The following is a 25,345-nucleotide window of genomic DNA, read 5'->3' as shown; positions in this document are numbered from 1 at the left end:
AAATCGAAGTATTTTTGGGTATTAAAGTTGCATACTAAAAAAGGGGCTCTTTCTTGTCTCAAATAAAATATCCTTTGGATTTGCTAAAGGAAACTTGTAAATTAGGCGCTCATTCTATTGAAACACCAGTTGAAATAAATCAGAAATTAACTCTTGAAGATGGAGAACCAATCAAAGATATTTCAAGATATCAACGACTTATGGGAAAATTAGTTTATCTAACTATCACTAGACCAGACATCACTCATGTTGTGAGTCTAGTTAGTCAGTTCATATGCTCCTTGCACTACACATATGGAAGTTGTCAATAGGATATTAAAAGTATCTTAAAAGTTCTTAAGGAAATGGAATTTTAATGAAGAAAAATGGCCATACTACTATTATGAGATATTGTGATGCAGATTGGGCAGGAGATATTTCTGATAGGAAATCCACTACAGGATTCTGTACTTTTGCAGGAGGAAATTTAGTCACTTCAAAGAATAAAAAACGAAGCGTTGTAGCTAGATCTAATGTTGAAGTTAAATACCGGGCTATGACTTCTACAACATGTGAACTCATTTGGCTCAAATTTAGAATATTGGTTTAAAAAACTCCACTCCAATTAAGCTCCATTGTGATAATCAAGATACTATTCACATAGCATCAAACCCTATATTCCATGAACGAATTAAGCATATTGAGGCTGATTGTCATTTCATCAAAGAAAAGGTTTAAGACAAGATCATTCAAACTCCTTGCATTAACAATAGAAACCAACTTGTAGATTTTTTTACAAAAGCCATTAGGAAGGAGAAATTTAAAGAAATTCTTAATAAGATAGGTGCTTTCAATCTTTTCGCACCAACTTGAGGGGGAGTGTTGGAATCGTTGGCAATGAGGCTGTAACCATATTGACAAGTTGTCTATAATGGTTACTTCAAAATCTGGGATTTCTCACTATCACCTCCTATTTTTTCTCTTCTCTTTGTTTTGAAGTTGTAATCTATATAATGTAAGGGAAACAAGGAGTCTTAGAAAATAAGAAAGAAATCTCCCTTCTAGTGGATATAGGCAAAAACGTCGAACCACGTAATTCTTTTTTTCTTTTTATTTTTCTCAACATTAATGAAGAAGGGGGTTCGATTTAGCATAATAGTGTTAGAGAGAGATAGAAAGTGATTGTATCACCAGAACCAGTCCTTTTTATGACTGTTTCCTGTGCCATATCTGATATAGAGAGAGATATTATAGTTTTCCAAACCCACTTGAAGCACGATCTTGAAGAGGAGTAGATCATACGTCAGTATCCCTGTGTTTAAGTTCAAGTATACGGGTCCATATGCCTATGGTATTGTTTTCATTCATATATGAATGTATATTTTCATTCTTAGAATCGAATATATAGGTTTCAAGGCTCGAATCAAGGTATTCAGCCTAAAACAGGCTGGTGTAAATTGTAACAGATAATTAAATTTTTGAAGCCTTTTGTTCCCAGTATATGATATATGAAAAACCTGTGTTTTTATTATATGGAATGCATGAGCGAATTTGGCTCCAAATGTGTTGTCATATGGTTGTACACTTGGAGTCTTGAGTTTTCTTAAAACATTGTTTTTAGTTGATTAAATCTGGCAATTCACATTTTAGAGCGACCAATATAGCACACATTGCACCTTTGCATTGGGGCTACAACTTTGATTCAAATAGCAAGCAACGTTTCTCGCTCTAGAAACATCAATGGCGAAACTCAACTCTGAACGAAGTTGGTGAGTTAGTGTTATACTCGAAAATACAGGCAAGGGACTTCGCCCCCACCTTGGTTTTGGGTGCAAACAAATCAAAGAGTTGGAAGAGTATGGGTCTTGTCAAATTACTCTCCGAAGGAGAAACCGGTCCTAAGCCCTTATCTCTCTCAGATTGCCAACAAAGCCGGCTTCCCTCCTATTTTAACCTTGGAACTCAACAAAGAAAGCCTTGGAAAAATGGTTTGAAACAAAAGGGAGATTTTAGAAGAAGCGATTTAGAAAGAGAAAAAGGGAGGAGAACTACAAGTAAACAACTACGCTAGGGAAATATAAATAAACATAAGTGAAGAATCTAACTACAAAGTGTAAAAAGAATAATAAAGTAAAAAGCATAGAGCTTACTAGATCTAAGCTACCATCTACACTAAACATGCATGACATAAAATGAAACAGCTACAGAAGATAAAAAAAAATGAGAGAGTGAATATGAAGGAGAAAGGAAAAGTGGTCCCTATCGACGAGACAAAGATATATGAGTATAATATGAGAATAAAAATAATAGTATAACATGAAAGAGAATAAATATGAGAGGGAGAGAAATACAATTGATACTAATAGATAACATGCAAGGAGAGTAATATAAATAGATATAGAAGATAGATGGAAGGGATGAGTGTTAGAAAGTGTACTAAGATGAATGAAATAGAAAAAAATATAGAGTAATGTGTTGAAAAGGGGAGAGAGGAGTAGATAAATATGGATTAGTATTAGACAATAAATAATCAAAAAAAAAAAAGTACAACAAGAAGAGAAAAAAATAGACTAAAATATCGAACAAGATATAAGGGAAGAAAACTAAATAGTATTGAAGAACGAAAGAAAAAAAAAAAGGGAAGTGGAAATTAATGAGACTTGGACTATGAGATAGAAAAAGAGAGGGAGTATATCATTAATCAAGAAAAACCATCATAATAAAGAGAAAGAAGTGAATACTTAATTGAGAAGGTACATAAGATGGCAAGATCTATACCATCAAGTGAACAAAAGGGTAAAGAAAACAAACACAAACAAACTAAAAGAAATAAGTATAACAAGAAAAGAGAAAACAACATCACAATAAAAGAGATGAAAAATTAGGGTGAGCAGAGAGAGAGCCTATATTATCAAATGGGAAAAACAAGGAAGAGACATAAATATAATAAACAAGGAAGAGTATTTATTAAAAAAGAATAGAAAATCACAATTTAATGAAGAAAAAAATGAGAGAGAGAGATAGTCTATATTATCAAATGAGGAAAACAAGGAAGAGACATAAATGTAATAAACTAGAAAGAGTATTTATGATAAAAGAAGAGAAAATCACTATTTAATGAAAAGAAAAATGAGAGAGAGAGAGAGAGAGAGAGAGAGAGAGAGAGAGAGAGAGATCTATCTTACGAAACAAAAAAAATAAGAAGAGGAAATAAATGTAACAAACTAAGAAGAACAAATAACATGAAGAAAATGAAAATGCATTACAATAAAGAGAATAGAAGAAGAAATAGATGATTAAATATAGCTAATCTATGAGTAATAAATACTACATTAAATGGAGGACAAGAAAAGGTAAATAACTCATAAATAGAGAAAAATAAGGAAGAATGTATAAAAAAATCTAAAAGAAGACTAAATACAAGAAACAAACGAAGAGAAAAGAAAATGATGCTTTAGGCCAAGCCCCCAGGCCCGGTACCGATTTAGATCGGATGGTTGCACAGCTAATCCCAAGTTTTTAGATTCTTAATGGGGCAAGTCGAATTAGGAGGAAGAGGGCCCAGAATGTCTGATTATCCGGACCGCCTGCGATTGATAGTGTAGCTTTGTGGAGTTGATATTTTAGTTTTGGATTGAAGGGTTTGGATGAAAGGGAGATTGCTTAAGTGGGTTCATCTTGGGGCTTTTCTCTCAAATTCAAACTTAGGATTAAGACAAAAAGGGATTTGAGCATAATCTAGGCTCAAAATCCTTGAAAGTTCAGACCTTTAGAATGAAGTAAAAAGGGCTATTTATATGCAAAATGGACCCATGACAGCATGTAGGTCGGTTTTGTGCAATTTTCGGACCATCAAAGTTCTGGCGACATATGGATTGGTGCTGGTGGTAATGGGAATGATGCCATGTCATTAATGCAGTTAAAATGACAGTCAATAAACATTAACTATTCATTAATGTGGCTGATACAACCATGTCAGTGTTTGACGCCATTGACAATGGCATCGGCGCCATTCCGACTACCTTGAAATCTTGTTTCAGACATGTGTCACATTCTGTTCTCACGACCCCGCCCCCGACCCCCATTTCGTACTCGACAAAGGATGATCGGGCGGTTCCGTGATCTCGATGCGTACGTCACTTAGGTCGGAGTGAACTCAACGCTTTAATAATGTGGTAAATAGAGCAAACCATGGAAAAGAACTAAAACAATCATTCAACAGGCAGAAGAACATAGAGAATCCTATACACAAAAAATCCACTATATAAAATTTTTTCCAAAATATTACACTTCAGTTGGGACATCTGGGCCCAAAATTACACATATCCACAATGAATAAAAACTCCGGGCTAAACTGCCCAAAAACAAACAAGATCTAAGCACCTTCTCCAAGAATCTGGCTTCTCCTAGCCGCAAAACACTGACTCCAAGCCCCTGAACCTGCCGCTATCAATCTACAATGAGGAAAGAAATAGTGGAATGAGCTATAAAACCTAGTAAGTAGATCTAGGTACAAAGCATCATTAATAAGTCTATCACAATATAAATATCAGATAAATCATGAATCTCATTAGTGTATCAATCGCATGCATCATTTCAGGTAGTAGAATTCTCATTCGATCAATACAATAATTATCCTTCACATTCACAATGCAAATAACATATATCATAAGGAGTAACTGTCTAGAAAACCTTTCCTTAATGAACACCATCATGATACTTAACAATAATGCACTTCCCATTATCATTCAATCATCTATAACCGAACACGGTTCACAGTATATGTTATTGTCTTAACATAATATACTCTTGCTTTATCATAGAGCACATTTTCATTTCACAATAAACAGATGGTCAGGTCATGCAATACGCCCAAAGCATACCCCTCACTAGAATCAATCACACAGGCAGACCCTGCAATACTCTCAAAGTAGGCACCTACTCATATCCATCTTGGTCATACAATACACACAAAGTATGCACCTCACTGACATCAATCATACAGGTAGGCCCTGCAATACTCTCAAAGCAGGCACGCCCCATAACATCAATGTTTGGTCATGCGATACGCCCAAAGCACGCCAAAGAATGCTCATAGCATCCATCAATTGAGTCGCGCTATGCAATGGGTCACCCATTGGTAGTGCGACTCTGGTAACTTTGGTCTGGATTTGATGGACCAATCACTGCTTGAAGCTATTCCCACTAGCGTTGGCGGCATTTGGAGTGTCGCAAGATACTAACTAGTACGCCGTTATGGTTGTACCTTCGTCCAATATAAATTAGACAACCATAGGCCGTACTAACGTCTAACGTGTCAATACGGGTCTGCCATGTCAGCGCGTACAGGCTGATTTGTCAATGTGTCATCTCAATCATGTTGATCAGGTTGTTTCCCACCTGGTGGAGGTCTTGAGGCCGCTAGTTGAAATGGAGCTGACAGCATTGGCACTGCTGCTAGACTTCTAGTCATTTATAACTTAAAGGGAGGTCCGAAGTTGGGTGTCAAGGGGAATGGCGTCAGGCTTCTGGTCTTATGGGCTGCATGTTCAGTGACTTAAGTGCCTTCGGTGCTTCGCCATTGGACTTTTGGGAGGGTTTTGGTGGCTATTGGGGCAACATCGGAGCCTTCCCTTTGGGAAGGTTCCGAAGTCAGATCACTCTAAGTCTGTCTTGCCTCTTGACGCGTTTGGTCCAACTGGGGCAATGATGGTTTGTTGGAGGCAAGGTTTATGGAAAAAGGGTTTATATATATATATATATATATATATATATATATATATATATATATATAGGAAAGTATATAATGAGAGCATTTACCTTTATTACAAGGTGGCCACAATTGATCTTGACCATCGGATGTAAACTTGGGTGGTTGCATTTTTTTTCCTTAACCCAACTCAAAGTTCAAAAGAAATTTTTTCGAACTTTGTGACACACCCAAGCTATCAGATTTCATATCAAATGGTTGTAAGTAATTGTGACGTTCCTATACAAAAGGTAAATGATCTCATTATATATAGGAAAATACTACAAAACGCCTATAGGTGAAGTACTACAGTACTTCACCTACAGCTTTATTCCCGTTCAAAGTTTATCACACAATCACAAAATGTCTAATAATGTTTGAAATTTAATATTTTTTTTACAACTTATAATGATCTGAAATTTTGTAAGTATGAGCGCCTTAATGAGATGCACATGAATAAAATATAAAACAAATAATTTCAATGATGCAATTTGCATAAAATATCTCTATAAAGTTTCAGGGGCAATTTTATCATTTTATTTCATGACTATTATATTTTTAATATTTTATTTTGGTGAGACTTGGTCATATGTACACACACCCCAAATTTTAGATAAGTCTGATTAGTACAAAAATTATAAAAATTCAAATACTACTAAAAACTGTGACCATGTGATGAATTTTGGACGGTAATGAGGTGTAGGTGAAGTACAATAGAACTTCACCTATAAGTGTTTTGTAGATGCTTCTTTATATATATATATATATATATATATATGGGAAAATATCCTATCAGCCCACGAACTAAGAATTATAGTGTTAGCCAATGGCCGAGGTTGAATATGGGCCAAATCTAATGGTCATGACTTCATTTTGTATTTGATTTTTTATTTTTATTTTTTAATACAAATCCTCTGAGCCATTGGTTGACACTATAGCAGTCAGCCCGTGGGCTGACGACATCTATTCTCTTTCTCTCTCTCTCTCTCTCTCTTTTTCTCTCTCTCTCTATATATATATATATATATACAACGGTTGTATTATAATATAATGCAACGATACTTCTAGAAAACCATGTTTGTGGCATTTGTATGACCTCAAATTTTGCACACACAATCTCTTCATCTCAATAATCAATCCCCCCCCAAAAAAATGTTCAATTTGAACCCTAGATATGGTCAAAATGTGTCATATCCAAAAACGAATTTAGACCATTCATTTTGTGAATTTCAAGATCTTAGCCTTTATAAACTCAAAATCATTTTTTCTTTTTAAAATTGTTCATCTAATGATAATAAAGCCATAAAAAAAAATTAGAAATGAAAAAATCATTTTAAGGCTTAGATCTAAGCATCTCACAAAAATAAAAAACCGTTGCATAGTAATATGATGCAACAACGTTAAAAAACCATCTTATGGCCATTTGTTTGATCCAAATTTTGAAATATACACTCTTTTCATTCTAATGAAAAAAAAAAAAATGAAAACATAACCGAAAAAGTATTTTTTTAGCCCAATTAATATAGGCCGTTCATTTTGGTGAGATGCTTAGATCTAGGCCTTAGAAGGATTTTTTCATTTCTAATTTTTTTGGATTGCTTTATTATCATTAGATGAACAATGTTAAAAAAGAAAAATGATTTTGAGTTTATAAAGGCTAAGATCTTGAAATTTACAAAATGAATGGTCTAGATTCGTTTTTGGAGGGGGACTCATTTTGACCCTATCTAGGGTTCAAATTGCATTTTTTTTTTTTGAGATTGATTATTGAGATGAAGAGAGTGTGTGTGCAGAATTTGAGGTTATACAATTATTACAAACATGGTTTTTTTAGAAGTACCGTTGCATTATAGTTTGATACAACCGTTGCATTGGATCATTGTTTATATATATATTACGAACATATTATGTTTGAATGTCATTTTTTTGAGTGAAAAAGTTTACCCATAAAAAATTCACTAGAACAGGTTGTTTTTTATGCCCAAAAATCTTTAAATGATCACGACCTCAAAGAAAATATGAAGCTTCAAATTTTACAATTAAAGATAAAAATAAAATTTCAGGCCAACGAAAAAGATTTTTAACACTCAAATACCATATTTCAACGCAATTTCAAGATGCACCTTGCAACCCTTTCTGAGTTCATAGCTCTAAAACTTGCTTAAAAGATTTTTAATACTCAAATAACATATTTCACCATCAAGATCACCGTACTAACCCCCTTTTCTAACTTCATAGCTCTAAACGTCGCTTAAATCATACCTCTGTCGCTCAATCTCCCTCTTTCCACGAGGCCCTCTCTCTCTCAAACCTTTCTCATTTCTCTGTCTCTCGCTCTAAAATACCACAAAACCCTCTCACAAAAACCAAAGTTCCATTCTCTCTCTCTCTCTCTCTCTCTCTCTCTCCTGTTTGAGCTCTAAAAGCTGTAGGCGAGGATTTGAGGAAGCTGCCTTCAACTCCAGACCAGGTATACTCTCTCTCCCTGCCTCCCACCTTCTCCCTCTCTATCTTAATGCTTAAATGGTAAAGCCTATTTTATGGGTTTGCTTAATCTCAAAGAGGCTTCTTTTTCTCTTTCCATACCTGATTTTTAGTGGATTCATTATGTGATTTTTATGTTTTTTATTTTTTCCAATAATTATTCTGGGTTTCTTTTTTTTGGCACCTCATCCGGTTTTAAGAGCTTCAATATATAATTCTCGCCTTATTTTGGAAATTATCTCTGTTGGCTTTGTCTAAGCAATTTTTTTGTATTATATATTTTTTAACTGGGTTTTTCTCTTTATCCCCTTTTTTGAAGCAATTTCCTCAAAGCCATTAATGTCTGAACCCAAAAATGTAATGCAAAATGTGGTTGGTTGAGTATTGCTTCTTTATAAACAGTGACATGTTCTATTTCAAAATAGAGCTTTACGGGCATCTTTCATTAAAATGGGGATTTTGGGCACTGGTAAGAAAGTAATGGAATGCTGTTAGGTTCAAAATTCTGAAATATTTTATTTCTATTTTCCTAAGTGTTCCTTGGTTACAAAATTTGGGTTTTTTGTTTAATACAGTATTCTATGTAGTTTATGGGATGAATTCATTGGCAGTCAACTAGATGTGATAAATGCCCAAATAGTTTATTTAGATTCAATTTATGGTGTTTGAATTGTTGAGTAATCATTCCTTTCTTCTTACGAACTGTGAAACTATGCTCTTGGCTCAACAGGGGCATGCGGTATATAATGCCCTAACCATTGTTTGTGTGGACATGGTCTTGATTACCCCTACAAAGAAGCCAGCACATATAAAACTTATGATCTTTCCATTGATGTAGTCGGCATCTTAGATAGATTTTTTACTATTTTGAGAACATTTGTTGTGCAATTTTTTTTTTTGTTGAATAGACAACAATATTTCTTCTTGATGTTCTCCGGGAGCCTAAAAAATTGTTTAAGTATGTGGACTAGTTTTCTAAACCGTCAATAGATAAATGCTTGTTGAATAAGCATACACAATTCTCTTCATGGGATGCTTAAACATGTTCCACTATGTACATGGGCTGGACCTTCAAAGGCGGGGTTTTGTTGGGGTTGTTATTAGGTGATTGCTTTCTTTTACTTTTTCACTTTATCTCTCTCTGAATCCTTATTTTAGCCTCTCTCTCTCTCCCCCTTTAATTGTCTATCTCTTGCTATTTATTGGTTCTTATGTTTTGAATTTGTGAATTCTTTCCTTTGTTGCCCTTCCTTCGAAATAATGAATTTGATTTTTCTTTAAATGGGGATTGGACTTGGTGTGGTGAGAAAAACCACATCCTTTTGTTCTATTATTTGGATCATGGCAAATATAGCTTTCACATGGGGAATCTTATCTGCTGATCATGAGGGAATTTGTCTGTTTTATTACCCCTAAACTAACATATAAGTTAGTCTTTACTTGTAAATTTCATGATCTGGGTTAACTAATTTGAGCTTTATAAGATAATGGTATTTGTAATGAGTTATATGTTTTTATTCCAATGTGCCATTTCCGTTGCTTTCCCATTTCATTATGCATGAGTGAGAAAATTCATCGTGTCTTTCAGTTTTACTTATAAAGACTTTATTATCTATTTTTATGGCATTGTGCCTGGTAACAAGCATTTGTGCTCGCTTCTTATGATCCATCCTCCAGTAGCTTAAAGCTATTGCAGTTTGTATAGTTTTGTTCCCCTTGTGTATTATTACGTCTTTCCTTTTTTATAGGGAATTATTATGGTTTACAAAGATGTTGCAATTCTCAGTACTTTTAATTGCATCACATGACCTTTTGTTGAATGCCTTGTTTTGTTGAATTATAAAACAAAAAACTGATGTGATTCATGCCAATTGCATTAATAATCGACAGTCTTATACTGCACAATATTGCAAATATCATGTGATGCATTTGTACAGTTGGCTTTCAGGGAATATGGCAAATCAATTGCCGAATGGAGGCTTTCAAGGAGGTCCAGAGGACCCCAAGCTCTTGACCAAGCACAAGAATCATATCTCTAACGAAATATGGACAAGGGTGGTACATATACATTCCAAATGCTTGAAGTTGATATAGCATGCTTTATTTATGTTTGGATGCTGTTTCTATAAGGCTGCAGCCACTTATTGAAGCAGAGCTGCAACCATCAACACCATCCATTTATTTGGATGGTGCACATTTGGCACCCGAATTGAAAGAAAACCTAAGCTTCCTAGTGCCCCTGTGCTCTCCAGTATTTTGACTCGCTCTCTTCCCTTCTTTCTCCTTGCATCAAATCGTCTCTTCTCTTTTTCTCCTCTCTTCTATTTTGATGAGGAAGAGCTAGGAAGAGAAAAACTGTCCATTGGAGTGCAGACTTTCAATTTATTAACAAAACTTTGACACCTCACTCACTAGATGGGACTCCATTCATTGATCTGAAACAAAATTTGAGAACTATCTGTGCAAAAAGAAGGGAACCTCATGCTTTGAAGGCGGATTGTTCAGGCTAAAAAGATCTCCATTAATTTAGTTTACAATAACACAGAAAAATCTATGAAAAAAATCAGGAAAAGAGCCCGGGCTTAATTGGTTAGCGCTTGACAATTTGCAACGCTACGTCCTAGGCTCAATTCCAACCAAGGGTAGGGGCCCTCTCCCCACTGACTCGCCCCCAAAAAAGAAAAAGAAAAAGAAAAAAGAAAAATCTGGCATGAAAATGAATTCGAAGAAAATAGACAGTAAGAGAAGGGGTGAAAAATCCATGGTGAAAGTCAGGCAAAAGCATACAAGGAACTTTTAACTCGACACTAACTGACAGCTAGTGATTTTGTTGGATCCGCAATGGTAAATACACCTCTGACAAATACTTTTGTTGGATCGTCAATGGCAAGTACACCTCCCACAAATATTGAAACTCAAAGGAGCTCAATGCCTGGATCCCATTTACCTACTCTTCACCGTGATCTCCAATTCCTCAGCCCACCCCGAATCCTTCTTCACAAACTCTTCCTCCAACAAATGCTTAACAATTTTCCACATCCGTCTAAGGCCCCCAAAAATCCTATTCTTATTGAATTTGTTCTCCTCCTAAACTCCACACTAACCCAAATTTAGAGAGAAGAAATCGTCAAAGCATCAAATAGTCAAACCCCGACTTCACACATATCAGAGAAAGCACCCCACCAAATCTCAACTTCACAAGTCTTAAGAGGGAAACGCACCATCCCACACAATAGCAATATGAAAAGACAAACTTCAAGAGGGAAACCTATGTTGAAACCTTGATTCCCTATTTCATGGACACAACAGTTTTTTTAGGCTAGACACTTGAGTGGGTTTGAGTGAATTTGCTTCCTTTTGGTTTTGCTCTAGTCCTTCGATGATTCACAGAGCTTTCTCTACTATTCTGCTCGTGGGGTTTGGTGGAGAATTTAACAATGCATAGTTTTGAACGATTTGTTGAGGCGAGAGAGGAATGATGTCATTTTTGCTTGGAAAGGATTTTGGGTGAGGATAAGACAAAAAACAGTGAGGGACATCATGGATTCTCTGTAGTTGATGAAGGATAGAGAAGAGAAAACCTAATTTGATAAAGGAGAGATAGGAGAGAGAGAGAAGAGAAAGAGAGAGGCAAGGAGGAGATTTTGGGGGAAAATATGAGAAGGAAACTGGGCCTCTATTGCCCAGTTTCCTCATCAACTAATGTGTAAAAATGTGCACCATCCAAGTATTTTGAACATTAAAAAGGCCTCAGCCTTACTTATTGTAGATGGGATGTGGCCTTATGTAAACATTTTCCTTTATGTTTTTGTCAGTTCAAACTGTTAATGTTATGTATTGTATTCTTCTCACTAGCTTCTTCATGTATTGTTCCATTCCAAAAGAAGCCACCAATTAAATCAATGAAAAGGCACACGAGGTTGAAAACTGGGAACTAAATGCATGACAGTTGGACATTGTGGGAGAATGTGGATTGGGCCCACTTATATTCATCTAGGTCACTTAAAAAACTGCAGCTTCCACAAACTGTAGCACTCCCCCTTTGTTATGCGGGAGTGGAAGAGCTATTTGGAAGTTGTTGCTTCCAACCGCCTCAAGAAACGTCGTCGATTGACTTGGTTTTTTGGAGGATGCCAATTCCATGGTAACCCATGGAATGGCTTCCAAACGTTGTAAAAGAGGGGGCTTTAGCAAGCCTCATCTTCAACAAAACAAAAACGAAGTTGTGTTTGTTTCGTGGAAATTGCATCTTCCATGTAATGTAGCACTCATTTGTTACACGAGTGGAAGAGTTATTTGGAAGCCATTGCTTCTAGAGGTCTTAAAAAACAACTAAAAAATCAAATATAGGAAAAAAAAGAGAAACAATAAAATAAATGGAAGTTGCAGGCCATTCGCCAAGTGAAGCTTTGGCATCATTTAGGGTGTGTTTATTTCATGGAAGAAGGGGCTGCCCCCTCTTCTGCAAAGTCTAGAAGCCACTTCTTCCATGGGTATGAAATTGGCGGCCTCTACAAAACAACGTCAATTGATGTTGTTTTCTAAAGTTGTTGGAAGCAGCGGCTTCCAAATACCTTTTCCACTCCTTCGTAACAAACTCATGAGTGCTGCAGTTCGTGGAAACAGTGTCTTCCACGAAACAAACATGCCTTTGTTTTTGTTTTTGGAAAAGGGGGCTTTGGAAGAGGGGACTATCAAAGGCCCCTCTTCCACAAAGTCTGGAAGCCGCTGCTTCCATGGGTTACCATGGAATTTGCGGCAACCAAAAAAAACAATGTCAATTTATGTCTTTTTTTAGGGGGCTGGAAGCAGCTTCCAAACGGCTCATCTACTAACGTTGGAGTGCTACAATTTGTGGAAGCCGCAACGTCCACGAAACAAACATGCTATGGCCCATGGTGACAACTTTTGTTCCATTAGTCGGAGCTCCAAATATTTCTCCAACTCCCGATCATCTTCTTCCACCATTAAAGTTTTAGTTAAATTTCTAAACAACCAGAAAAATAGGGCAATTTCGAGATTTGGAAGAGGGGGGGCAATTTTTTGGTAGTTAGAGAGAGAGGAGATTCGCAATAGCAAGTGCATCAAAGTTGTTCATATTTAAAAAAAAAAAGTGCGTCAAACTTGTTGTTGTACCTGCGTGTGTATGTGTGTGTGTGTGTGTTTGTGTGTGTGTGTGTGTGAGAGAGAGAGAGAGAGAGAGAGAGAGAGAGATGTTTCTTAACAATTACAGAGAGAAATAAGAGATGGATGGATATAGTCAACGATTTGAATATACTTCATGGATTCTCATCCTTATCATTTCAGGAAGCCTATTTAAACCCTCTCAGTGAGAGAAAGGAGAGGACAAAATTAATACGCACCCATTTCCATTTTGTGCATGCACATGAATAGTGCACATTGAGTGGTTTGCGAAGTGCACGGTACACAATACACAAGACTGAGTACTAAGTGCGATTTATGTAGTGCTCCATGCGCATGTGTTTTGGGGAACATAGTACACATTGCACTGTGAGCGGGTGCACAAAGCTTGTCATAAGTGTGGGCAATGCGCCTACACTTTTTACATGAATAGTGCACATTGAGTGATTTGCGAAGTGCACGGTGCATGGTGCACAGTGCACAAGACTGAGTATTAAGTGCAATTTATGTAGTGCTCCATGAGAAGGGTTGGCAATGGGCCAAGCAGCTTTCCTGCCCTTAAAAAAGTTGGGCCTGAGCCACAAACCGTGGCCCAAGCGCCAAACTAAGGCTAGTGCCAGCCCAATTCGGCCTGGCCCTCTTTTCTTCTGTTAGAGGGAGAGATGGGTGTCTTACAAGTTGGATGTTACCAGTGAGAGAGAGAGCATTAGCGAGAGGGCAAGGGATGAGAGATATGGGTGTTTACAAGTTGGGGATTTTACCCTTTTTAGAGCGAGATGAGAGTATGAGTGAAGGGACAGGAGAGTGCAAAAAAAGAGGCTGGGCCCCAAAAGTTTAAAACTATAAACCAAAACTCCCATGAGCAAAAAAAAATTAGTCCAAACCAATTTCTTTTTTAGTGTCGTTTTGGACTGGAAACAGAGGCACTTTTGGATGCGAGCCAAAATTTTTTGTTCGCCCAAACTGTTCAAAGACTTGTGCGGCAGATTATTGGCTTGTCATTAAAAATTCTTACGAAGTTATGATTTTTGGTCCATCCAAACTCTTACTAAGCTTTTTTATGCAAGAAATCAACTGGTTTTCATCGCTTCGTTCATCATTATTTTCATCATTGAATCGACCTGGAAAACTGTATTTATAAATTTTTTTCCCTCAAAAAGTATGAGCTTGCATGTTCACTCCCTTTTCCTTTCCATAAACGTTTCTTGTCCTTTGTGTTCATGTGAGTATTTTATTTCTTATTTCTATTGCAATTGTCTCTTAAGAGTGATTCAAGTGGAGAAGATGAAGGTAAAGATCCAGAAGCTGAAGAGATTGACTCGGAAGATGAGGTACTTATAAATGTTTACAAATTTTTTTTCCCTCAAAAAGTATGAGCATGCATGTTCACTCCCTTTTCCTTTCCATGAATGTTTCTTGTCCTTATGTTCACATGAGTATTTTATTTCTTATTTCTACTGCAGTTATCTCTTAAGAGTGATTCAAGTGGAGAAGATGAAGGTAAAGATCCAGAAGCTGAAGAGAGTGACACCTTGGAAGATGAGGTACTTATAAATGTGTTTTTTTGTTTCATAAATTCTTGCATATACAATATTGTCTCCTAAGTTTATGTCTTTCTAGTACCTTTCAAGTGGAGATGATGAAGGGAAAGATGCATCTGCAGCGAGTGAGTCTGCGGAAGTTGAGGTACATAAGATACTGTTACTTTTGCCCTTATTTTTCACAAAATTTGCTCAGATTTTTGTGTTCTATTTTTCTCCAATCTTATATTCACTATAAATGAACTGTGCCTTTTGTGTCTCTATACTTGAGCACCTTTTATTTTTACCAGAGTTTACTAGGATAACATTATTCTTCTAAACTTTGTTTCTTCTAAAGTTATGAGCCTGCATGTTAAATCCTGTACCTTTTCTGTAACTGCTTTGTCTTTTTTTCATCATTTAAGAAATGTAATTTGTATTTCTTTGGGGATCACCCCTTTTTTGGGTTTCTAAAGAATGATTCGAGTGGAGAAGATGAAGGTGAAGATCTGAAAGCTGAAGAAAGTGACTCTTCGGAAGATGAGGTACATAGAATTGATCGTTTCTGTTTCGCAAAATTTCATATAGCCATTTTTCACCTCTAATACCATTTTTTTTTATTTTAGGTCTCACCAAGGAATACAATAGGGAATGTTCCTCTTGAATGGTACAAGGATGAGGAACACATAGGATATGATAGAGATGGGAAGAAGATTAAAAAGAAAGCTAGGAAGGATATGCTTGATGCCTTTCTTGCAAGTACTGATGATTCAAAGAACTGGTAAGCTTTTTTGCAGTTCATATTGGTTGTATGAATTGGCACATCTTTTTTTAAAGGGAGAGGGCAAAATGAGTTCTTGCAACTTGTTTCCTTAACCAAAGCTGATTCTTGCTGTAAATCTGTTTGTAAACATGTTTAACTCATTGATGATTAATGGCTTTGATATTGTGGTGTATGTTGACCCATGAAAGCTGTTGTTGAGAGATGCTTGGGCTACACCTCTTTATGTTATTTTTTTCCTTTCGAAATATTAAATGAATATTTGCAAAATAGAAGGGTTTCATGTCTCTATTGTTTATTCTTTGACATGCATGAGATTTGTGTAGGCGAAAATTATATGACGAGTACAATGATGAAGAGATAGATTTGACAAAAGACGAGATAAAGATTATTCGTCAATTGTTAAGAGGAAAAACCCCACATCTTGAAGTTAACCCATATGAGGTTTGGAATGGGTTTACTGATTTTCTACAGTTCCTTCATTGTTTGAAGAAAATTGTATTTTGGTTATTTTACTTTTCTTTTTTATTAATCTGATTCAGATGCTTCTATGCAATCGCTCCCTCATTTTTGGTTTTCTTCATAAATTCATTCAGCCTTATGTTGATTGGTTCACCTGGGATGGAAAAGGGCATCCGTTATCAAATGCTCCAGAGCCCAAGAGGCGTTTTATTCCTTCGAAATGGGAACATAAAAAGGTACATCTAGTGTTTTCCTTATTACAGATGTTGTCATTGGTAGAACTGCATGTTACTGGTCACTGGAGACATAACTTACAGGATCCTTGTGTTATTTTTTGACCTTTAAATAAATGTTGAGAATTTCACTTCCTCAGCACACTGGCCTTTTAAAAAAAGAAAATCATACCTCATTTTAGTAAAGTTTCTTATCTTCTTGAAGTATCCTAAGGAAGAATTTCTAGATCATATTTTTATTTATGGGGTACACTGATCTTTATTTTATTAGTCTTTTTAATTTACATGTAAAGAGGTTGAGTATAACTTGTATAAGTCGACGCCAAACCTTGAGTATTTGATCATGCTGAATCTTCACTATGCTGTGTCCTTTATTTTGTGTTCCATGTTTATGATTAGTGAAATTCAAAGTGGCAAGGTGATGATTTTGTGTCCTCTCTTTACTTGGGTTCTCGGCTCTGCCCATTCTTCTTTCTAAGTGGGCAGGGATCCTGTGATGCAAATAGATGGAAGTCAGTTTGTGGGTGCTGGCTTAGAAAATTGATGGGTGTCTTGCTTTGACTTGTAGACACATTTCTGCATTACAATTATCAATTGGAAAGCTTTGAGAAACTCTCACGAAAGTGGGAGTCTTCACTGATATTGATGCAGCCCACTTTTGTCTTTTTTGGTACATCAGATTTTGAATGGAAGTCTGGAACCAGGAACTGTAGAATTTATATTCACATGTGGAACTGACAGATTTGTTTACTCGAAGTTTAGATTGGAATTTCAATTTATGTTAATGTGGATTGAGTATGAAATGGTATTATTACTCGAATTAGAAATAAATATTGGTTTGACTACTTGGTGTGACTGAGTTTAACTTATGCTTCCTTGGATAGCTCTGAAGGTTGTGATTCTCCTTAAGATGATGGTCCTTGGATTCTAAGTATGCCAAAAGCTTGAGAAGTTCACAATAGCGTAAACCTATGAGTTTTTTTTTTTATACTGTTGACTGTATTGATAAGGTGTAGAGATTACAAAAAATGGAACACCCACAGACTAGGTGTTCGAATATCAAAACCCCTTATGAGTTCCAAAAAATGCTATACAAGGTGTACAGCCATATATATAAGCTGAGTCACAGACACTGTAGAAAACTCAAAACAAGATTCTATCTAGTCTTCAAAGAGGTGCTCAAGAGTCACCTCTGAGGCTTTTGATGGGGATACTTAGATGACAAATCATTCCGTCAGGGGTGACATGCATTGATTAAGCTCACCATGAGCAGAATGTTCTATGGTGACTTTATGGATATACATTTTGGAACAACTGTTCTTTTTCCAATAATTATTTTTTGCCATCACGAAATGATAGCCTGGGCAGCATAATAGATTTTTGTCATTATTTATTATTGATTTTACTTAGTAGTTGGATTGCATTCTGTGTTTACTGGTTTGCAGTTGCAATTGAGTTGTTTGTTTGACTTATTTATTTACTTGTTTCAGGTTGTTGAGTATATCAGAAAAATTCGGAAAGGGTTAATAAAATTTGAGAAAAAGAAGGAAGAACTGCGGTTTTATATGATATGGGATAATGAGTCTGCACCAACGGAAAAAGCATCACAAAGATTAAGTCATATTCAAGCACCAAAACAAAATTTACCTGGTATAATTTTGAAGAAATCTTATTATGCAACTTGTCAATACAGTTTATTCATCTTTTCATATTCTTTTTTCTCTTACATACATTCTAAATTGTGAAATTTAGAACCAACTAATTTGTTATCTACCTTGAAAATATAGATATGTCTGGAGGAATCCTTTTCGTTGTTTCCAAATTATTATTTCGATTGAGGAAAAATTCCAACATCATTATTTTATAGTAGTCGTCTAAATGTTATTTTTTAATTTTCTGGTGTACCCTATAATCTTTAGGCAAGACGATGCTTTCCCTTAATGTTCATTTAAGAATCAGAAGGTCTAACTTCTATATCTGCTGTTTATGTGTAGGCCATGATGAGTCATATAATCCATCCATGGAATATATTCCTACTCAAGAAGAGATCAACTCTTACCAGTTGATGTATGAGGAAGATCGACCCAAGTTTATTCCAAGACGGTATTGTTGCTCTGACTCACAACTTCTGAATGTGTACATTAAGACCCAAATCCTAAAGGTTATGACTGGATTAGTATTAAATGTCTCTTGTGCATATGGCAGGTATGAACGATATAGAGTTATTCCGGCGCATGAGAAATTGCTAAGGGAATTTTTTGACCGTTGCTTAGATCTATATTTGTGTCCAAGGTCTAGGAAAAAGCGGGTGAGTTCGGAGCTAGCTGAAAGCTTAACGGTCATTTATTTTATTTACTCTATTTATGCTTTCATAAGACCATTATATGTGTCAATGAGGATAGGTCAGATTGGTTGCATTACAGTCTCATTGCACAAATTTAAGAAACTGAATGGTTGTCAGTAAATATTTATCTTATTTTCTTTTTCTAACCCACCACTGAATTTCTTTCTGTATTTTGACCTCTGTTTCAGATTAATATCGACCCGGAATCCTTGAAGCCTAAGCTTCCGAGCCCAAAAGATCTCAAACCTTACCCGGTGACTTGTTTTCTTGAGTACCGAGGTCATAGTAGTTTTGTTCTTTCAATTTCCATGGAAGCATCAGGCCAATGGATTGCTTCTGGTTCGGTTACTAAGACCTGGATACTTATCTTTTTGTTACACTGCAAGTAGCTGTTTCCATTTTTCTTCCATTGCATTCATTTATATTTTATGATTGACTTCGACATTTTGATGGTAAAAGGTTCAAGCGATAGAACTGTGCGTGTTTGGGAGGTGGCAACTGGTAGATGCTTTAGAGTTTGGGAGTTTGATGTACCAGTGCAGCATGTTGCATGGAATCCTCGGCCTGAACTCCCAATATTAGCTGTTGTCATGTCGGTTATACTCCTTTTTTCCTCATTCAGCTTGCTTCTAAAATGTGATGCATTTTACCCTTATCAAAAGAAAATAATGTGTTCCATATGCCGGACTATCACATTTCATCTGAACTTGGTTTTATGTACCTTGAAGGGGGCAAGAGGTGCTTGTTTTAAATTTAGGGCTAGGAACTGCAGAGGAACAAGAAAAAGTTAAAGAACTATTGCATGTTGAAGCACATTCTGTTCCAGATGACAATGGTATGTTAAACTTTTGATGTGTCTAATCTTTTGGTGACCTTTTAGTTATGTATTTGTTTAATCAAATAGGTGCAAATGTGTAGGTGAAAACCAATCTGTTGTGAGTTGGTCTCAACATGACAAGCATGATGGTATCAAATTGAAGCATTTCAAGGTATTTATGCTTTTCTTTCTCAGGAACTCATGGGAACCCTGATTTCCTTTTTTATCAATTGATTTCAGTGAAATTTGCATGCCATTTGACATAGTTTCATGTGTTGTTGCAGACTGTATCTTTGGTTGCCTGGCAGTGTAAAGGAGATTACTTCACAACAGTTGTACCAAGTGATATCCTTGAAATATTATACTCCATGACAAATATACACGTATCAAAAATTTTTATGTCAGACTCTTTAAAACATGTTTAACATGTGTCAATAGTTCAACACAATTTTATTTTTGGAATTTTTTTTTAGAATGCATTATCTAATTTTAGTTTAAAGTGGTTTCACCTAATTATGAGTGACAAAACCTCTCTTTTCATTTGAGAGGCTTTCTTTTGAAACTTCCTTTTTTGCTAATCGTTCTTTTGAAAATTTGTTTCTTGTCTAAACATTTTTAACTGCTTGTTTATGAATCAGGATGTCCCTTCTTCCCTTGATTGTTAAGATGTACTTCTGGTCTAAATTTTTTTCTGCCGCGCTTGCATCTTTTTAACTCGTAACACTTGAATTATAATATTTTATTGTGAGGAACTATCATGATTTTGAAGTTAGATTTCAGTCTTTGGCTTCACAGTATGCAGTTTCTGGTCATGAGAATAGCTGCACAAGTTCATCTCCGCACCTGAGACGGTTATTCTGGTCCTGCCTCTTTGGCTCCTTTCGTTTTCCAATTGGCCAAAATCAATGGCTTATGGTTCATTTGAAAATTGTGAACTGGGAACTGGGGACAACTCATTCATGGGGTCTGGGGACAACTCATTCAATGGCCTCCTTGCTGCACATGTATAAGCCAATCTATCAATGGAATACACTCTTTGGTCTTGATAACCCATTACGACTAATACGTTTGCTTCCAATATTTTTATCTCAAGTCTCTTAACAGATCTTTCACCCCACAAATTTTCTCCTTCTTATTAGAGGCCATTCATCTGGAAAATGTTCTTTAAAATTTTAAATATTCTCAGGGCTATCTGTATCAGGACCTAGGGGTTTGTTTCAGGTGGGGTTGAAGGGGTCCTTTTTTGAACTGGATATGGTAGTGATTTAATAACTTGAAATGCCATCTGGTTGTTTTGTTGTCTGTGAAATTATAGCTGATACGCTATTTTGAATACTTGACATGTCAAAGGACTCAGATGTATTAAGTGATTGTTTCCCGTGCTTCCTGACTTGTCATCATCATGTTCATGGAAAAACATTTATAGAGAGCTTCAATTAAGTTGTGTTTGGGGAACACAAAGTTGTAGATGACCAACCATTGAGTGTATTTTTTTCTCTGGCTTAAATTCATTCTTCTTGGAAACCATTATTGTAGGGCATCCCCAAATTGGAGAAGGTCCTTATTAACTTGTTTTCTTCTTGAGTATTATTGTTTCTATCCTCATTTATGTGCCAACTTGTTTAATCGATTTCCTCACTCTGGCATTCCTTAATTTATTTTTGCACGTGATTCTAGAGCAATAATGTTGCACCAGCTATCGAAGAAGCAAACACATATTCCAATCAGGAAGTTGCATGGACTTCCTGTTTCTGCTATTTTCCATCCTTCTCGTCCAACGTTCTTCATTGCAACCAAGAGGGTTGTTCTTGTTTATGATCTTAAGAAAATAAGGCTTCTTAAGAAGTTGCAAACTGGGCTACGTGAGATATCATCCCTTGCAATCCATCCTGGAGGTAAATTCTTCTCAATTTTCATGGGTTGGTTTTTATAGATTGCATTTTATTTATAGATTGCCATCCATATAGGTGACAATCTGATCATCGGGAGCAGAGAAGGAAAACTATGTTGGTTTGATTTGGATCTTTCTTCGCAAGCATACAAAACATTGAAGTAAGAAGGAAGCTTTGAAATAGTCCTCGTTCATTTGGTCAACTATCTACTTTTAACTTCCCATTCATACCATATGTTTTTAAAATATTCACTCTCACTGTATCGGGGTCGCAAATTTTCAGGAATCACTCGAAGGACATTCTGAATGTGGCCTTCCATCGTTCCTATCCTCTGTTTACATCATGCTCTGATGACTGCACAGCCCAGGTTTTTCATGGTATGGTTTACTCAGATCTGAACCAGAACCCTCTTATTGTTCCACTAAAGGTTTTGCAAGGGCATAAGAGCGTGGATGGTCGAGGTAAGCATTAATTTTCCATTTTATGGTTATGCTCATTTTCCTCTGTCACAATATTTTTTTGTGGACTATGATCCATCTACTAACTTCTTTATTCCTTAAGAGTTGAGCTTATGTTTCATTGCTATTGATCTGGAATAAGTTATTTTCACTTTTTTAGTTGCCTTTGGTTCCGTTTGAGTACTTGGGTTTGAACCTATTAAATGCTAAGCATCTGAGTAGTTCTAAAAATCTTGATAAAAATAGTGCTTTTTGTAGTCATTGTATGGTAGTTGCTAGTTCCATTTCTTGTGAATGACATGTTTTTGCAGCAGTTTGTGAAGACACAACTTAGAGTAGGAGTGCTTTTAACAATGTGGATTCTATTTATCTTTATCTTTATTTGATTTTCATATATAAGGATAGGTATTAAGTTTGGGGCTAGGAATTGTCACTTGTCACAAATATGAATAATTAGATATATACCGTTTTGGGGATGCTGATGTTGTTGGGAAATCAATCTTGCATGAAGACTACAATGCTAATTAGAATGTTCTTTGCATACTTGCTTTGGAAATCATTTTTCATGACTAATTGAGTTCATTTTTCCCGTATCTGGTTTTCAATTTTTTTTTTGACCTTTATGATTGAATTTCATTTTGCTCGCTGGACTCTATTTGATGTTATTTCTTCACAAAAAATCACTTGAATTTGTATGGGTAAGTTATACATATGCATATATCTTGGAGTGCTTCATTTGTAGTTGTATGGATTTCGTATGAGGAGATTACGGAGATTACCTTATTGCTTCCAGTAAAATCTCATCCTTGAACCTTCTATAGAAAGAAAGCAGTAAACTGTTTTCTGTTGTATCCCTTGGCAGTCAACCCATTTCATTTCTTTGGTGATCCCACCATTGCTATTTAATGTTGAACTAATGTTGTGACAGTGTATAAACGTTTCTCGTCTTCTAGAGGGGTATGTGGGTGCAAATCAATTGATTGAAAATTTAGGTTCAGAATTCTAACCCTGCAATGTTATAATACAGTAGACAATTGTAGCAAACTATACAATGATTAGCGGTTCAATACCAATATGAAATATGATTGTTATTGTGCTGTTATTTTCCTGCACAAACCTGCACAAACTGTTGCTCATGTGCTCTAATTTTGAATGGCTGCTGAAAGCATTGGTTAAGAACTTGTTACAAGTCGGAAACACTGGCCAAGTCAACTCGACTTGGCCAAATTTCTGAGCTTTGTAATTGAAAAACTTAGTTCCACCCAAGATTTTATCATTTTCTTGTCTTATTGTTATGTAAATGATATTTGGAGTAATAGGAGTGTAGTATAGCATGGTGGCGACCTAGGCTCAAAGCTCGCCATGGATATTCTGTGTTCTTTTCTTACTCCTTGCAAAATCCAAAGAACTTGCCCAAGTGTTTTGTGTGTTAGCTTTTAAATTGGCGAGTCGACTCGGTTTGGGCAGTGACCAACTAAGCCAAGTTTTTGCTTAATTCGGAGCACTGGTTGAAAGTATGTCTGTTGCACATATACATGTACTCAAGCATATTTTTCTTGACCAAGGATTTCCTGTAATTGTTGTTTTGATCATATCTACGTGGGTCTTTATAGTTAAGGGATTTAATCCCTCATTCTGGATTAATGTTCAGGTTTATGTAAATTTGATATCAATCTCTTCAAAAAAAAGACAAAACTTGATGGTTTAAGTAGAGGCTGACTTCCCGACTACATGAGACGTCATTTGCTTATATTAAAGCTTTTTTACTTGTTTCCTGCTTTGTAATCCCAATCTGGAAGCGCTTAAGGGAAAGGTTTTTATACTTCCCCTACGGCATAGAAGATCTATGCTTCCCCTATCATCCAGCTGTTCAATTTTGATCATCGTTTGATCTTAGATCCAACTTCTCAAAGTATTTTATTTTTAGTTTTTTTTATACAAATTGTATGAATATGAAATTTGGTACGTTCCATCTTCTCATTGGGGCGCACCTATAAAAAATATTAAAAACAATATAATGACCAAAATACCCTTTGAAACTTTCAGGGGTATTTTGGTCATTTTATTTTATTGAAAATATTTTTTTAATATTTTTCGCTAGTGCGAGTTTAATAGAGGATTTGACGTGCAAAATTTGGTGTCAAAATAGTTTATAGAAATAAAAATAAAAATAAAATAGCGTAGAGACGTGACATTGTGATTGGGGCAATCTTAACGCTCCATTCAGAGTAGACAGTTGGATAAGAGGAAGTATATAAGTTTTATGCTGTAGGGGAAGCATAGAAAACTTGCCTAGTTCTTAAAAAGAACAACATTTTTAGCAAAAGACACCTCTGAATTGGATTCAAATTAAACCTAGAGTTTTGGAGTCGTCGTCTTTGTTGTTGTTGCTGCTGTTGTTGTCACTATTATTAATATTAGGGAAATTTATCCAAATATCCGTGAGAGATAAACTATTAAACATTATAAGCATTAGCAACTATTCCAATGCAAGATCTTGTGTTCTTTTATCAGTATTTGAAATTAAATGAAAAGATATAGGTAGAATGTTAAATAGTTAATCTCTTATGGGTATTTTGATAAATTTCTCTTATTATTATTATCATTTATCAAAAAATTCGGACGCTAAATTTGTTATTTGGATGTTTTGCTGATAGACCACTTGCTGAAAGAAAAAATTGCCAAAATATTTTAAAATTTCAAATGATGACTATAATCTATGAAACAAAAATGCTAGCCCAAATTTCCGTTTGCAGTATGGCAATGTCCTGAGAGAAAATGGAGTTGGTTTAGTTTTTTATGCACTTTTATCTCTTGTAGCGGGTTCACTTATCTAAAAGTGTCATTCTGTTGTATTATTTGCTGTGTAGGAGTTATGGACTGTAAGTTCCATCCCAAGCAACCATGGTTGTTTACCGCAGGAGCTGACTCAGTTATCAGGCTGTACTGTGACTAATTCGTATTGCACACTTCCAACTGTGAGCGAAGAGGAAATTTTTGGCTGTCGGAATTCACATCCTGTTTCTTATGCCATCTTTATGTCGTTTAATCTCGAGAGAGGGAGAGCGGGTGCAGAATGTCCCTTTCCTAGCCATTGTTGAGAGAGAGAGAGAGAGAGAGAGAGAGAGAGAGAGAGGCACTTCACAATCTGCCCCTTCTCCAGCCATTGTTTAGAGAGAGAGAGTTGGGGGACTCTACAATTTGTCCCTTCTCAGGCCACTGAAAGCAATTTTGTTGCCATCTGCAATTTTGTATGAGAATAATGATGATTTTTGTGCTATATTTTAGAAAGAATTATTTAAGCAGGTGATTTGGGTTTTCATTGTACTTCTATGTAGCTGTTTATTGCCCATGTGAGCGAGCTGCTGTAATTTTTTCCGGCTGTGATGGCTTATACACTTGCATTTGTTAAATGTTGAGAATCCAATTGCCAGGGAGATGAAAGAGGAGCGAAAATGGAGAGAGAGAGAGAGAGAGAGCTATT

At 35.9% G+C, this 25,345-nt stretch overlaps 1 protein-coding gene across 4 annotated transcripts; it reads left to right on the top strand.

Annotated features, from left to right (window-relative positions):
- Positions 1-7,909: 7,909 nt before the first annotated feature.
- Positions 7,910-25,183, top strand: LOC18433483 (ribosome biogenesis protein BOP1 homolog). 4 transcript variants are annotated; one of them, XM_088874925.1, is made up of 21 exons: positions 7,910-8,198; positions 10,150-10,267; positions 14,620-14,685; positions 14,818-14,898; positions 14,975-15,040; positions 15,351-15,419; positions 15,501-15,655; positions 15,982-16,099; positions 16,252-16,353; positions 17,841-18,000; positions 18,345-18,453; positions 18,556-18,658; positions 18,883-19,033; positions 19,154-19,286; positions 19,423-19,529; positions 19,613-19,683; positions 19,796-19,856; positions 21,179-21,406; positions 21,479-21,563; positions 21,686-21,864; positions 24,732-25,183. In XM_088874925.1, the coding sequence occupies exons 2-21, from the start codon at positions 10,166-10,168 to the stop codon at positions 24,815-24,817; spliced, it is 2,232 nt and encodes a 743-aa protein (XP_088731051.1). In that variant the 5' UTR covers positions 7,910-8,198; positions 10,150-10,165; the 3' UTR covers positions 24,818-25,183. The 4 variants fall into 4 exon arrangements, with proteins under 4 accessions (XP_088731051.1, XP_011623040.1, XP_020522393.1 ...); XM_011624738.3 differs by having other exon boundaries at positions 10,150-10,270; XM_020666734.2 differs by having other exon boundaries at positions 7,921-8,198; positions 10,161-10,267.
- The last annotated feature ends 162 nt before the right edge of the window (positions 25,184-25,345 follow it).

The sequence above is a fragment of the Amborella trichopoda genome, chromosome 8 (assembly GCF_054954075.1).
Source record: "Amborella trichopoda isolate Santa Cruz 75 chromosome 8, AtrichopodaSantaCruz75HAP2 v2.0, whole genome shotgun sequence".
Classification (NCBI taxonomy): Eukaryota; Viridiplantae; Streptophyta; class Magnoliopsida; order Amborellales; family Amborellaceae; genus Amborella; species Amborella trichopoda.
The sequence above is the reverse complement of the archived record's forward strand: the minus strand, read 5'-3'. Positions and strand labels throughout refer to the sequence as shown.